Below are 14,461 nucleotides of genomic sequence, written 5' to 3' on the forward strand. Positions count from 1 at the left end.
GGTCACATTTGCCTACTTTTTTTTTGCATGTCTAGCGATTTTTTATTGAACACTTGGTATTGTGAAATTTACATTGTTGAATGCTAGATTTTGTTGACTTCTTTTAAAACATCTTGAACTTTTTTTTTTAAGATTTTATTTATTCATGAGAGACACAGAGAGGGGGCCGGGCAGAGACACAGGAAGAGGGGAGAAGCAGGCTCATGCAGGGAGCCTGACATGGGACTTGATCCCAGGACTCCAGGATCATGCCCTGAGCGAAAGGCAGGCGCCAAACCACTGAACCACCCAAGGATCGCCAACATCTTGAACTTTGTTCTAACAGGCAGTCAGGCTTTTTGTGAATCAGTTTGATCTTTTCAAGGCTCCTTTTTAAGATGGGGTATAGCCTATCTTGAGTGGCCTCTTTCTAGAGCTAATTTTAGTCCTATTACTGAAGTATCTTCTGGAGTTTAAGTTCAATGCTCTAGGTGTTTAACAAGTTCAAAAGGAATTCCCCACATTAGCTGGTCAAAACTCAAACATCGCCCAATCCTCTGCTAACTTTGGGAATTATTCAGTTTATGGATACCCAGTAGTTCATTGCCTGGCTACACGGAGTTTTGCCCTATTCATTTGCTGCTTAATATTTAGCAACAGACTCAAGCATCCTCTAAGCAGAATTCTGGAGCTCTTTCTCTGGGTAATTCGTTCTTTCTATGGTAACACTAATTAACACATTACTAACCATTCACTAAAATCTGAGTAATGAGTTTAGGGATGTTCACTATAAAATTTCAGCTTTACTGTATGTTTGAAATTTTAATGAGATGTTTGAAAATAATCAGATTATATACAACAAATACAATGCCACCATTTATAAAGGTATTTGTGAGATTATACATCATCATGAAATGAGTTCTAAATCAGAAATGGCTGGGAAATGCAGGCCATCCCTGTAACTAGGACAATAGATTGAAAGACCTTCTAGATTCAAGTGGCACTTCACCCTATTTTTCCAAACATCCTTCAAGTTCTCAGAAGCTCCACATTTTCATCTATGAAGCTTCTGCAGTCTTGCTGGCTATACTGAATATCAGTTACTTCTGAAGCACAAGGTACTCATTTTTGCCATGGTTCACTTTATAACTATTTGCATGTAGTCTTTTTCATATGCAAACAGATTGCAAACTAGTGAGCCAAAGACAGCCCATAGATGTGTTTTATTTGTCCTAACTTGTCCTACCTAAAAGTTAGCTGTCAGATTACCTGGGTGGCTCACGTCATGATCTCAGGGTTTTGGGATTGAGGCCCGAATCATGCTCACTGCTCAGCAGGGAGCTTGCTTCTCCATCTCCTTCTGCTACCGTTCCCCACCCCTACCCCCACCCCTGGCTCCTGCTCTTTCTCTCTCTCAACTAAATAAAATCGTTAAAAAAAAAAAAAAAGTAAAAAATAAACTGTCTACATTCAAAAACTGGGAAATGGGGAGGGGAAAAATAAATAAAAATTAAAATTGGGAGGGCACCTGGGGTGGCTCAATTGGATAAGTGTCTAACTTAGGCTCAGTTCATGATTTCAGGGTCCTGGGACTGAGCTCTGCATTGTGCTCCCTGCTCAGCAGGGAGTCTGCTTCTTTTCTCTCTCTGCTCCTCCCCACCCCACTCATTTTCTTTCAAGTAAATAGAATCTTAAAAATAAAATCTTCACAAAAATAAAAATTGGAAGATTTCATATAAAACTTGGATTTCTGGCTCCTTAACAAGTAATCTGGCAACACTGGACGTACATTTCTACATAGCAACAGCTGACTGCATTTGGAGAAGCCTTTCTCCAACACCTACAGGGCCTAATTCCCTCAGTTACTATTCAGGTGGTTGAATCTGCAACTCCTAGACCTCTGTTGTCTAATATGGTAACTACTAGCTACATGTAGCAATTTGAACATAAAGTAATTCAAATTTAAATTATAATTAAATAAATTTAAAACCTCAATACCTCAGCCATATTTTGAGTGCTTAGTAGCCGTGTGTGGTTAGTGGCTACCATATTGGACAAGACTCTGCCACAGGGCACCTGGGTGGCTGAGTTGGTTAAGCATCTGCCTTTGGCTCAGGTCATGATCTCAGGGCCCTGAGATCGAGCCCTGTGTCTGGCTCCCTGCTCACCGGGAAGTCTGCTTGTCCCTCTCCCTCTGCTCCTCTCCCAACGCATGCTCTCTCTCAAATTATTTGACAGAGCCAGTAAGCACAAGCAAGGGGAATGGCAGAGGGAGAGGGAGAAGCAGGCTCCCCACTGAGCAAGGAGCAGGATGCAGGATCAGGACCTGAACCAAAGGCAAATGCTCAACTGACTGAGCCACCCAGGTGCCCCTAAATAAAATCTTAAAACTCTGTTCTGTCTCCCCAGTTAGAAGAACATCTTCCCTATCTTTTGAGTAACATACGTTACTAGCAGTACTGTGGAGACTCACCACTATTTTCTGTTTTTATAGGAAAATATGCCAAGATCTAACACGAGACGTGGGCTTGTGAACCGTTCACAACACTGGCTGTTACGTCTCAAGTCTGCCCCTATTCTACACACTTATTGAGGTGGTTTTTTTTTTCATAATTTCATTACACTAATTATGTTAACTGCCATCTAATTTCAGACCCCATTTGTTTTACCAATTGCCCCAATAATGTCCTTAATAATAAAAAGATCCAGTTTATAATCACATGTTGCCTTTAGTTGTCTCTTTAATCTCCTTGTGTCTGAAGCAGTTCTCTCTCTCCTGGACTTTTACCAACTTGAGACAGTTAGGATTATTTTGTATTATATCCAGTTTTATAAAATGTCCCTCAGTTCATCTGTTTAGATTTAGCGGATCTGTTTTTTTGTAGAAATCACGGTGATGCTGTGTTTTTCTCATTGCTGCCTACAGTACAGCTATTGGTCTCCTTAGTGTGATGTCAGCTTTCATTTCAACTATAGTGTATACATTCTCCTTTTGTATTTAAGATGTATCAACTTCCTCACCCTTTTTTTTTAAGATTTTATTTATTTGACAGAGAGAGAAGGAGCACAAGCAGGGGGAGTGGCAGAGAGAGAAAAGCAGGCTCCACACCAAGCAGGGAGCCCAATGCAGGGCTTGATCCCAGGACTCTGGGATTATGACCTGAGTTAAAGACAGATGCTTAATTAACTGAGCCACCCAGGTGCCCCTCACCTTTTAATTGATTCATTTAGCTATATTAATATGGAATCATGGCTTATTTTATTCAGTGAGTTTAAATCCAGTATTATCATTATATATTATGATGCTCACATTGTTCTGGATTTGGCTAGTAGTTTTTGTGTACTTCTGACATGTCCCTATTGTTCTTTGAGCATTTTCTTTTTGCTGGAACAAACAAAATGTTCCACGCTTATCTTATACTTTCCAGTCCTGGATTCACCCATTTCTCCAAGGAGCCTTGGTTCCTTTTACTGGAGAATTAAGCCTTCTATGGGCTGAGCTAGAGAAATATACATTCCCTACATATACACTCTAATGTCTATATATACTTACATCGAAATCTATATTTATCTAGTTTATAAAAATACCTCAATGCTGCTGGGTTCCTTCTGGCTTTTTCCTTTTCCCTAATTGTAACTCCATTCTCTGCTAATACTTATTACCTTCAATATATTAACTAAGTATTCCCCCACCACTCTATGTATGTAACCAATCTCCCATTACCAGCACTGCCTACCCCAGTGCCCTTTTCTCACCCGTCTTAGAATCCAGTACCTCTCCCTTCACAAACGTGTATCTTCCTCATTCCTTCTTAAAACACGTATATTTTTTTAAAAAACCACCTTGTGGGGTGCCTGGGTGGTTCAGTCAGTTAAGCATCTGCCTTGGACTCAGATCATGATCCCTGCGTCCTGGGATGTAGCCCCAGCTCAGGCTCCCTGCTTCTCCCTCTGCCCACCCCCACCAACTCATGTTCTTTCTCGCACACTCTCTCAAATAAATAAAATTTTTGTTTGTTTTTTTTGTTTAAAAAAACAACCTGGTTGGACACTGAGACCAAAAACTGTCAAGACACTTTTGTGCTAGATTTTCATATGGACTGGGTATTCAATGAAATTAAGCCATCACTGTTCATTTTAACTGTGACTTTGGCATCAAAGTACATTTTTTATTTTTTTTAAGATTTTATTTATTTATTTATTCGTGAGAGACAGAGAGAGAGGCAGAGACACAGGCAGAGGGAGAAGCAGGCTCCATGCAGGGAGCCCAATGTGGGACTAGATCCAGGAACTCCTGGATCACGCCCGGAGCTGAAGGCAGATGCTCAACCGCTGAGCCACCCAGGTGTCCCAACATACATCTTTAAAAAGTCTTTATCATTACACATTGTCCTTATCATTACACATACACATTGGCGGGTGCCTGGGTGGCTCGATTGGGTAGGCGTCTGACTTTGGCTCAGGTCATAATCTCAAAGTCCTGGGATCAAGCCCGGTGTTGGGCTCCCACTGAGCACTGAGCAGTTGGCTTGTCCCTCTGCCCTTTCCCCCAGGTAGTACCCTTGCTCTATCAAATAAATAAAATCTTAAGAAAAAAAGAGAGATTTGCTAGGTGATGAGTACCAGGGAGTTGATTATTGTTTACCTAGTCTTATGTTTGAAATTTTCAAATTAAAGAAAAAAAGGAAAGGAGGCAACAGGTCTGCAGATCATTGGACTTTATTAAGAGGAATCACTGCTAATTACTTAGAAGCTACTGTCTAAGCCAAAATCCATGAGGTCCACATGAACATACAGTTAGACGGATACGAAACAAATGCATGGTCAAAACCATGAAATATCCTGATGCCCAGGTGATGAAGGCTGGGGTGAAGTATGCACATTTATTTCAAGCTGTTAAAGAGTTTGTGGGCCACCTAGATGGGAAAGAAAAGGATGTCATCAACTGGCAGCTTTAATGCCATAGCTTACAAGGTCCTTCATGACCTGGAACACACTACTGCCCCTTCTCTCTCCATAGCGTTCCCACATACCCACACCCCTAAGTGCTAGTGAACTACTTTTAGTTACATGAATACTATTTCCCTTCTACCTAGAACTCTCTCCCACTTTTTCACCTTTTAGCTTTCCTTTAGAATTTAAGTTTACATGTCATTTCTTGTAAGCCTTCTCTAAACGAACTCCTACCCCACACGTCTGTCCCTCCTCTGTCTTCCCCACAGAAACTTATACCTCCCATATCAGTGTTTATTAACGTAACAAATATTTATATAATATCTACTATATGTCAGGTGCTAAGGGAGCTACATTGGTAAACCAGGCAGTATCTCTGTCTCTTGAGGAACTTAGAGACTAATAACAGAAACATAATACACACATGAGGTTAACTTACTGAGAAATGCTCTGAGGAAATTACGAGAGCAGGGGGTAGCGGAGTGGGAGAAGTGGTTTAAATAGGAGCATCAGTGAAAGCCATCCTGAGAAGTTTATACCCGAAAGAGTTAAGTATTCTACTTTTTTTTTTTTTAAGATTTTATTTATTTATTCATGAGAGTACAGAGAGAGGGAGGCAGAGACACAGGCAGAGGGAGAAGCAGGCTCCACGCAGGGAGCCTGACGTGGGACTCGATCCGGGGTCTCCAGGATCAGGCCCTGGACTGAAGGCGGCACTAAACCGCTGAGCCACTGGGGCTGCCCTCTACTTGTCTTTTATGCTGGTTCAACTAAAGGAAGGGACCATGCCTATTTCATTCATTCCTACATCTCAACCCAGTGCTTGGCTCATAAACTATTTAAATAACATGCAATTTATCATTTTAACTATATATTTTTAAAGTAAGCTCCGTGACAAATATGGGGTTCAAAATCACAACTCCGAGATGAAGAGTCACACTCTCCTCTGAATGAGCCTGCCAGGGGCCTTTCTTTTAACTATTTTTAACTCTACGTTTCTTTCTTTCTTTTTTTTTTTTTAAAGACTTTATTTATTTATGAGAGACACAGACATAGGCAGAAACACAGGCAGAGGGAGAAGCAGGCCCCTCACAGGGAGCCTGATGTGGGACTCGATCCTAAGACCGGGTTCATGCCCTGAGCTAAAGGCAGATGCTTAACCACTAAGCCACCCAGGCGTCCCTAACTCTACATTTCTGTGGCATTAATTTACACTAGCAACTATTAATTTTCAGAATTTTTTCATATTCTCAAACTGAAACTAAATAATCCCCCATTTCCCCTCCCTGAAGCCTGACAACCACCATTCCACTTTCTATGAATTTGATTACTCTAGGTACCTCATAAGTGGAATGACATGTTTTTTTGTGATTAGTTTATTTTACTTAGCATGTCTTCAAGGTTCATACAGGTTGTAGCACGTCAGAGTTCCTTCCCCTTTTAAGGCTAAATATTTCATTGTATGTCTATACTGTAATGGATATTTGGGCTGCATCCACCTTTTAGCTATGAATATCGCTATTAACATGCATGTACAAGTTTCTGTTCAACTGAACAGAGTTTCAGTTCTTTTGAAACTATACAACCAGGGATCCCTGGGTGGCGCAGCAGTTTGGCGCCTGCCTTTGGCCCAGGGCGCGATCCTGAAGACCCGGGATCAAATCCCACGTCGGGCTCCCGGTGCATGGAGCCTGCTTCTCCCTCTGCCTGTGTCTCTGCCTCTCTCTCTCTCTGTGTGACTATCATAAATAAATAAAAATTAAAAAAAAAAAAAAAAAAAAGAAACTATACAACCAGAAATGGAATTGCTGGATCATATAGCAGAGTTTAATTTTTTTAGTAAAGTGCTTGATTTCTTTTTATTGCCAAATAATATTCCATTATAACAGATATATTACATTTATCGGTTTCTCAATTGGTGAACACTTAGGTTTCCACTTCGTGGCTATTGTGAATAATGCTTCTTTGAATATTTGTGTACAAGCTTTTGTATAGACATATCTCTCCATTTCTCGAGTATATACCTAGGAGGGTTACTGGGTCATATGTTAACTTTTTGAAGAACTGCCAGACCAGTTTCTTTTTCTTTTCTTTTTGCCAGACCACCTTCTATAGGGCTATACCAATCTATAGCCCCAACAGCAGTATATGAGGTTTCCAATTTCTCCACATCACCAACACCCATCTATTTTTAATGATATGAAGAATTACAGATGCACATTTTGTATATAAATTTTCCTTCTTTGGGGCAGCCCAGGTGGCGCAGTGGTCTAGCGCCGCCTGCAGCCAGGGCATGATCCTGGAGTCCTCGGATTGAGTCCCACGTCAGGCTCTCTGCATGGAGCCTGCTGCTCCCTCTGCCTGTGTCTCTGCCTCTCTCTCTCTCTCATTCTCTGCATTTCTATGAATAAATAAATAAAATCTTAAAAAAAAAATTAAAAGTTTAAAAAAAATTTTTCCTTCTTTCCACTAAAATTATGTTGAAAAAGGAATGTAATACCTCTATTCATATTTTATATTTAAATGTACTTATGATTCCATTTTGTTTAAAAATCTGATAGTATATACAAGAAAACAGGGTTATCTCTAGGCAGTATAATTCAGTTACATTTTTTTTTTTAATTTTTATTTATTTATGATAGTCACAGAGAGAGAGAGGCAGAGACATAGGCAGTGGGAGAAGCAGGCTCCATGCACCGGGAGCCCGACGTGGGATTCGATCCCGGGTCTCCAGGATCGCGCCCTGGGCCAAAGGCAGGCGCCAAACCGCTGCGCCACCCAGGGATCCCCCGATGTGGGATTTGATCCCGGGTCTCTAGGATCGCGCCCTGGGCCAAAGGCAGGCGCCAAACCGCTGTGCCACCCAGGGATGCCAGATTTTTCTATCTTTATAAAATATCTTCCTTAATGGTCACAATGTGTTTAATGGGTGGGGTGCATATGCATTTGTGTATTTCCACTGTATATTACAGAATTAAAACAAAACACCTATATTGGGATTTATTTTTTTAAGTAAGCTCCACACCCAACATGGGGCTTAAATTTATGACCCCAAGATCAAGAGTTGTGTGCTCTATGGACTGAGCTAGCCAGGTGCCCTGGGATTTTTGAAGCATAAATAAAATTGGTTGAATGGAGATCATTAACTTTTTCAGAGGGGGGGAAAAAAAGTCATTTATTTTTTCTTTTTTACCTTTGACCCCCTTCACACATTTCTCCCTATGTTTTTGATTATAGCCATCCTGATAGGTGAACTGATAGTTCCATTGTGGTTTTGATCTGTATTTCCCTGAGAGCTAATGGTGTTAAGCACCTTCTCATATGCTTATCAGCTTTAATATAAGCAATCATATCAAACTTTTGCCTACTCTGTAATTTATTTAAAATACCTGTTACATGGGGGCACCTGAGTGGCTCAGTCGGCTGAGTGTCTGCCTTCAGCTCAGGTCATGATCCCAGGGTCCTGGGAGTGAGCCCCACATCAGGCTTCTTGCTCAGTGGGAGCCTGTTTCTCCCTCTACCTCCACCTGCCACTCCCCATGCTCGTGTGCTCTCTGTCAAATAAATAAAATCTTTAAATAAAATACCTGTTAGATGTAAGAGTCAAATACAAATTTACTTAAAAAAAAAAAAAAGAAAAGAAAAGAAAAAGAAAACTTTTTGGGATGCCTGGGTGGCTCAGCAGTTAGGCGTCTGCCTTTGGCTCAGGGCATGATCCTGGAGTCCCAGGATCGAGTCCCACATTGGGCTCCCTGCATGGAGCCTGCTTCTGTCTCTGCCTCTTTCTCTCTCGGTGTCTCTCATGAATAAATAAGTAAAATCTTTTAAAAAAAGGAAAATAATACTTTTTGGACCAACTGCAATGTATAAGACATACTGGAGAATGTAAACGATTTTAAAGAATAGCCTACCACTTAAAGGTACAAAATCCAGCGTTTCCACTGTTTAGCAGTCCAAGTTGGGACACTGTTTCTCTTCTTTAAGCCTCAGTTTCTTAGTTTCTGTAAAATGGGGCTAACGACACCTATCTCCAGTGAAAGTAGTAGAATTAGGTAAGATTATTTACATAAAGTGCTCAGCACTGTAGCTGACGTGAATGGGCCAATAAGTAAATGCTTACTGACAGAACTGCCCCTAGTGTGGAAGGTTGTCAGAACCAGGTTGGCCTGGCCACCAGAAGCGTTCCCCTTCCTGACTTCCAGCTAACTTACACAGTGGTCCCTTGCATGCAGGAAGTCAAAGAGCTCCTCTGTGCAATCCTCCTCTGTCTGTGACCTGGAGGATACACGCTGGTCACAGAGCTCTAGCCGCTCCCGAGCCTTTACACATTTCTCCAGCTGCTCGCATTGCTCTCTCACTGTTGTTAGGGGATCCTAAAGGAGAAACAGAGAAAAGAACCAAAATGGGGGTTTTAGGAGGAGACTCACAAACCATCTGATTGATTAATACAACCACCAAACCAAGGTGCTGCCTCTGAATTACCGTGCAGAAGGCCAGCTGGCAGAGCCACACTGCCGCCAGAAATGGCAGAATGGGGTCTCCCATTCAATTCTGATGCTAAGTAGTAGGGGAAAGTTTCACATTCCTGCCTTCCAAGGTTGCCAGTATGCACTGAAAGCCTCAGTCCTATCTGAAAAACAAGGTGGTAAAGGAAACCTAGCCAAACTTGAAGTAGATCTATAGGAGGCCTCACTTATTAACACATTATTTTGGGCTATGTAATGTCTGTGAATTTGAATTCCCCTCATCTGAGAGCCAGGCCTACATGCCCCAGCTGCCCAGCTAGAAGGGCAATGTTAATAAGGAGAAGGGCTACATAAGAAAAGTTCCTTCCAGAATCCTTTATTAAACCGCAAAAAGCAGATAGAAAATTGAATACCAGGCCCTCAAGATGCTGCTGTGCTCTCTCATACCATGACTAAAGCAGCTCCAAACCCAGAAGATTCAGTTTCCCAGGCCCACACCCCCAAACACTCCACAGCACAGACAGTACTAAAGGCTTTTTCCACTTCCATTCTCTCCAAGATGTCAAGTAAAGACTCCTTAAAATGCCCTTAGAGTTTCATGAAGCTCAAACTTCCTTTTACTGAGATGTTCCAAACCTGAGACGGCTCTTACCACTAATTCCTCCTCCTCCTCTTCCTCCTACAAAAGGAAAACAAAATTAATGTCAGCAGCAATTTAGGACATATATTCCTAGTCATACTGGTGTTGTAATTACTGAGGAAAAACACTGTATTAATTGTTTTTAAATTTTCTCTATTTTATGATGCTTTGACATTTTAGAGGTTTTGCTAATTCTGGTGTGAAAGCTCCTCCCAGGGGACAATACCTTTCATATGTAAACCAACCTATCCAAAACACCACCAATCACTTCATCTCCTACACTAAACCAATTATTGCTCCTGCCCTAATCACCCTAAGGGCCAAGTACAAATAACTAGACCACCCCTATTGCCCCAAATTATTCAAATAATCCAGTCCTACTAAACTTTCCAGGGCTAACCTATCCTGCCTCACCCATTCTTTCCCTCAGAAATCAAGAGCTGATTTCCCTTGCTCTTTCTACTGGCCCACACACTTCTCCATGTGGCCCTGGGTAGTATGCCTTCCCCTCCTTCTCTTGGGATCCATAAATAGTAAACTCTTCTTTCAAAAAAAAGTGTCTTGGGATCCCTGGGTGGCTCAGAGGTTTGGCGCCAGCCTTCAGCCCAGGGCGTGATCCTGGGGAACGGGATCAAGACCCACATCGGGCTCCTTGCATGGAGCCTGCTTCTCCCTCTGCCTGTGTCTCTGCCTCTGTGTCTCTCATGAATAAATAAATAAACAAAATCTTAAAAAAAAAAAAAGTGTCTCCATGTCTATAGTCTATAACCTTACCATGCCTAATTAAAACAAACCCAGAGTACATTTCAACAAGGACATACTATCCACTTTCATTAGCAACAACCTAGTGTGTAGGACACTCTACATAAAGTAGGGCAACTGGGGGCTTAGTCAGTTAAGCCTCGGCCTTTGGCTTAGGTTGTTATCCTAGGGTCCTGGGATCCAGCTCCATGTTGAGCCCCACATCGGGCTCCCTGCTCAGGGGGAGTCAGCTTCTCCCTCTCTCTCTGCCCCTCCACCCTGCTCACACTTTCTCTTGATTTCTCTCTCTCAAACAAATAAAGTATATAAATTACTTTCATATCTGTAATTTGATTAATCACAACAGCCCCTTAAGGGCTCCACTTTACAGATAACAAACACTAATTAGACATTTTCTTTCTTTCTTTTCTAAAATAAGCTCTACGCCCAACGTGGAGCTTGAACTCACCAACCACCCTGAGATCAAGAGTCACATGCTCTTATCTACTGAGCCAGCCTGGTGCCCCAATTAGACATTTTCTGATATAAATTCAAGCTGATGTTCACATGAAATTTTTGTTTGAAATTCTGGTAGGCCCTAGTATTACCAGAAATAGCTCAGTTTAGTCCTTCTATCCAAAACGAAATTAGGAAGAAAACTAACATTTTTTTCTAGACTCTGAACTTGAACTAGGAATATGAAAATAGCCAAACCTAAACTTCGTTAGCCAGAGCTTAACTAAAAACGTTAGTCACTGCTTTTTGACTTGCTGAATTCCCAGGTCTCTACATAGACTATGAGCCTAAGTGCATCAAAGGTCTACAGTACAGTGCTCCATTCACAACCTTGGAAATACCACCTTCTACCTATTTACTTCTGATTCAGGTACACAACCTCAAACTTTGTTTCCTTTCTTCCTAAGAGAGCAAAAAAGTCCCTATGGAAGCATCATTATAGGTCTAAATCTGGAGCACAATAGAGTCTGATCAATATTTCAGCCTGTTTGCCTGCCTGCACATCCATGTATCCACATTTGGGGGAAGGGAAAGAAAAGGTATATAGGAAAATACCAAGAACTAGTTCAGCAATCCCTCATTATGTTTTCAAAAATCCAACACAATCTGCTTGTCCCTACCATGCCCTTTGGGGAAGAGACCAAAACTCAGGAAAGCTGGGAGGGCTAAGGCTGCTATTTATCCTCAAAATTAGCAAAGATCTCTTCTAAACATGAAGATTTTTAGGATGTCAAATTCTAGATTTACTTTTTTCTTTTTAAAAAATTTATTCATGAGAAACACACAGAGAGAGGCAGAGATACAGGCAGAGTGAGAAGCAGGCTCCTCACAGGGAGCCCAATGTGGGACTCGATCCCCAGACTGGGATCACACCCTGAGCCAAAGGCAGATGCTCAACCGCTGAGCCACCCACGCGTCCCAAATTCTAGATTTTCATTAAGGTTTCTTACCCTTGCTCTTTAAAAAAATTCATACTGAAAAAATTCTTCCAAAAAACGGAAATCAGGGATCCCTGGGTGGTGCAGCGGTTTGGCGCCTGCCTTTGGCCCAGGGCGTGATCCTGGAGACCGGGGATCGAATCCCACATCGGGCCCCCAGTGCATGGAGCCTGCTTCTCCCTCTGCCTATGTCTCTGCCTCTCTCTCTCTCTGTGACTATCATAAAAAAACAAACAAACAAACAAACAAAAACACAAAAACGGAAATCATATTGTTTCAGTTAGAGACCCGAAATTTGGGCAGCGGGGGGCGGGGGGCGGCGGGCGGCTCAGCAGTTTGGCGCCGTCTTCAGCCAGGGGTGTGATCCTGGAGACCTCGGATGGAGTCCCACATCGGGCTTCCTGCATGGAGCCTGCTTCTCCCTCTGCCTGTGTCTCTGCCCCTCTCCCTCTCTCATGAATAAATAAATAAAATCTTTAAAAAAAAAAAAAAGAAACCTGGAATTTGTATCCTAGAAACAAGACCTTTGTATCATTTCTCTACTAGCAATGCTACTACATTGATCATTTTGATAATATTGTATGAAAAAATATTAGGACATGTAGAAAAACAAATCCAAGTCTGAATATGGACTACTTCATGTAAAATTTTCAGTCAATAACAAAAACCAAGGTCACACTAAACAAAAAGATGTAATGTCCAAAAGGTATAGGTTCTTCATAAGCCCTTAGTTTTTAAATATATTTTATTTGTTAGAGAGAGAGTGCCCAAGTAGGGGTAGGGGTGGACAAGGGGCAGAGGGAGAGAGAGCAGACTCCCCACCAAGCAGGAAGCCTGTCGAAGCTGGATACCAACACCCTGGGATCATGACACAGCTGAAGGCAGACATCCAACCAACTGAACCACCTGGGCGCCCCAAAGACCTCAGTTTTCTTAATTTTAAAACTGACTCCTTGCTTTTTCTCATCTACTGCTGTGGTAGGAGTGCTGAACTTTCTGGTATACTTCCTGCTGAACATCCTGAGGCTGGTTCCATTTCATTCTGCTCCTCTTTCTGAAAATAATAAGACTAGGAAAAATCTTGGGATAAACTAGTTTCCATCTGTTTTGAACCCATAAACCTGGAACAGCTGCCCTGAAGGGACTAGAGAACAAAGGATAGGAAATGTGACTGGAAAACAAAGGTAGCTGGCTTCCGTAAAGCTGTGAAGCACTGTGACTAAGTCTTGGTTGGGTCAGAAACCATGCTGCTTGGGTTCAAGTCCTGGCTCCATGATTTCCCAGCTGTGGTCCTTAGAAAAGACATTTAACCTTTCTGTGCTAGTTTTTCATCTGTAAAATGACAATAAGAACAGTACCCAATACTCACCTTCTAGGACTAGTGTGTCGCTTAAACGGATTGGTACATATAAATAACTTGGAATAGTAAGCAGTCAAAAAATAATTATTAAATTGGCATTCTTACTCTGGCAAAGAGCTCCCTCTTCCATCAGCACAGAATTATGGGGCACATTCCTACACTGTCCCCAAATATATCTCCCACCTTCACCCCTACCGAAAAAAAGAAACCACCACTTCTTTACAGAAACTAGCATAAGGCCAGATCTTCGGAACCTGCACAGAAAATGTGGCAGGATTCTTGACCCGAGTGGAGAGAAGCACTAGCGCTGGTCAGCCTGCTCTCTAAACCTGCCAAACTAGGGTCTCGGAACACCTGACCGACTAAAAATAAAAATACAATTTTTACAAAAGTTTAGGCGACACAGCATTTCTTTGTCGTTACACCTTCACTGCATTCACAGACGGGGGAAACCAGGAGCTAGAGAAAGGCTAGTCATCTACTTGTCCAAGATGAATCGACAAATTCTGGGGAAGGGTCAAGGGAACCAGCAATCCGGACGGTGCAAACTCCAGGGGCGACTCCAGGGCCAACAGGGCCCGGTGGGTTTTGGCGGGCTAGGTGTTGAGCCTCCCGCCGGGCAGCGAAGAGGGTCGAGTCGGTCGCCCTGCCTTACCTCCTTGGGATCTCCGGACCCGGTCAGCATCTTTTGCTCGTCCTCCAGCCCCATGTCCCGCTACAGTTCTGAATTCAACACCAGCAGCAACAGCGGCACCTACTCCACTTCAGGATCAAGAAGGACTTGTAAGGGTCACTCGGCGGATATCCGGCGGTCTGGCCGGAAGTGCGGCAGACTCGTCGTAGTCGCGAACACACGCTCGGATTGGCA

The 14,461-nt window shown here is 42.4% G+C and overlaps 1 protein-coding gene and 1 long non-coding RNA gene across 4 annotated transcripts in view; one reads left to right on the plus strand and one right to left on the minus strand.

Annotated features, from left to right (window-relative positions):
- The window catches only part of LOC112642551 (uncharacterized), a 10,857-nt gene extending 8,159 nt beyond the window's left edge, over window positions 1–2,698 (plus strand). Inside the window, exon 2 of the long non-coding RNA XR_003125314.3 lies at window positions 2,474–2,698. This is a non-coding gene — a long non-coding RNA (uncharacterized LOC112642551). The remainder of the gene's footprint in view (window positions 1–2,473) is intronic.
- A 1,984-nt stretch (window positions 2,699–4,682) lies between these two features.
- Window positions 4,683–14,433, minus strand: LOC112642556 (cytochrome b-c1 complex subunit 6, mitochondrial). Of its 3 annotated transcripts, XM_025420231.3 has the most exons (5): window positions 14,249–14,381; window positions 10,051–10,077; window positions 9,415–9,562; window positions 9,144–9,305; window positions 4,683–4,895 (listed from the first exon to the last, which is right to left on the minus strand). In XM_025420231.3, the coding sequence occupies exons 3-5, from the start codon at window positions 9,475–9,477 to the stop codon at window positions 4,863–4,865; spliced, it is 258 nt and encodes an 85-aa protein (XP_025276016.1). In that variant the 5' UTR covers window positions 9,478–9,562; window positions 10,051–10,077; window positions 14,249–14,381; the 3' UTR covers window positions 4,683–4,862. The 3 variants fall into 3 exon arrangements, with proteins under 3 accessions (XP_025276016.1, XP_025276015.1, XP_048950387.1); XM_025420230.3 differs by lacking the exon at window positions 9,415–9,562 and having other exon boundaries at window positions 14,249–14,433; XM_049094430.1 differs by lacking the exon at window positions 9,415–9,562 and having other exon boundaries at window positions 10,051–10,074; window positions 14,249–14,416.
- Window positions 14,434–14,461: the final 28 nt, after the last annotated feature.

The sequence above is a fragment of the Canis lupus genome, chromosome 15, assembly GCF_003254725.2.
Source record: "Canis lupus dingo isolate Sandy chromosome 15, ASM325472v2, whole genome shotgun sequence".
NCBI lineage: Eukaryota > Metazoa > Chordata > Mammalia > Carnivora > Canidae > Canis > Canis lupus.

Bases quoted from the DNA above. Each gene is read 5' to 3' on its own strand.
- LOC112642556 (XM_025420230.3), bottom strand. From the start codon at position 14,302: ATGGGGCTGGAGGACGAGCAAAAGATGCTGACCGGGTCCGGAGATCCC. The intron at 9,306-10,050 runs GTAAGAGCCGTC...TTTCTCCTTTAG, and splicing joins AGGAGGAGGAGGAATTAGTG to GATCCCCTAACAACAGTGAG. The intron at 4,896-9,143 runs GTAAGTTAGCTG...TTTCCCATCTAG, and splicing joins TGCATGCAAGGGACCACTGT to GTGGCCCACAAACTCTTTAA.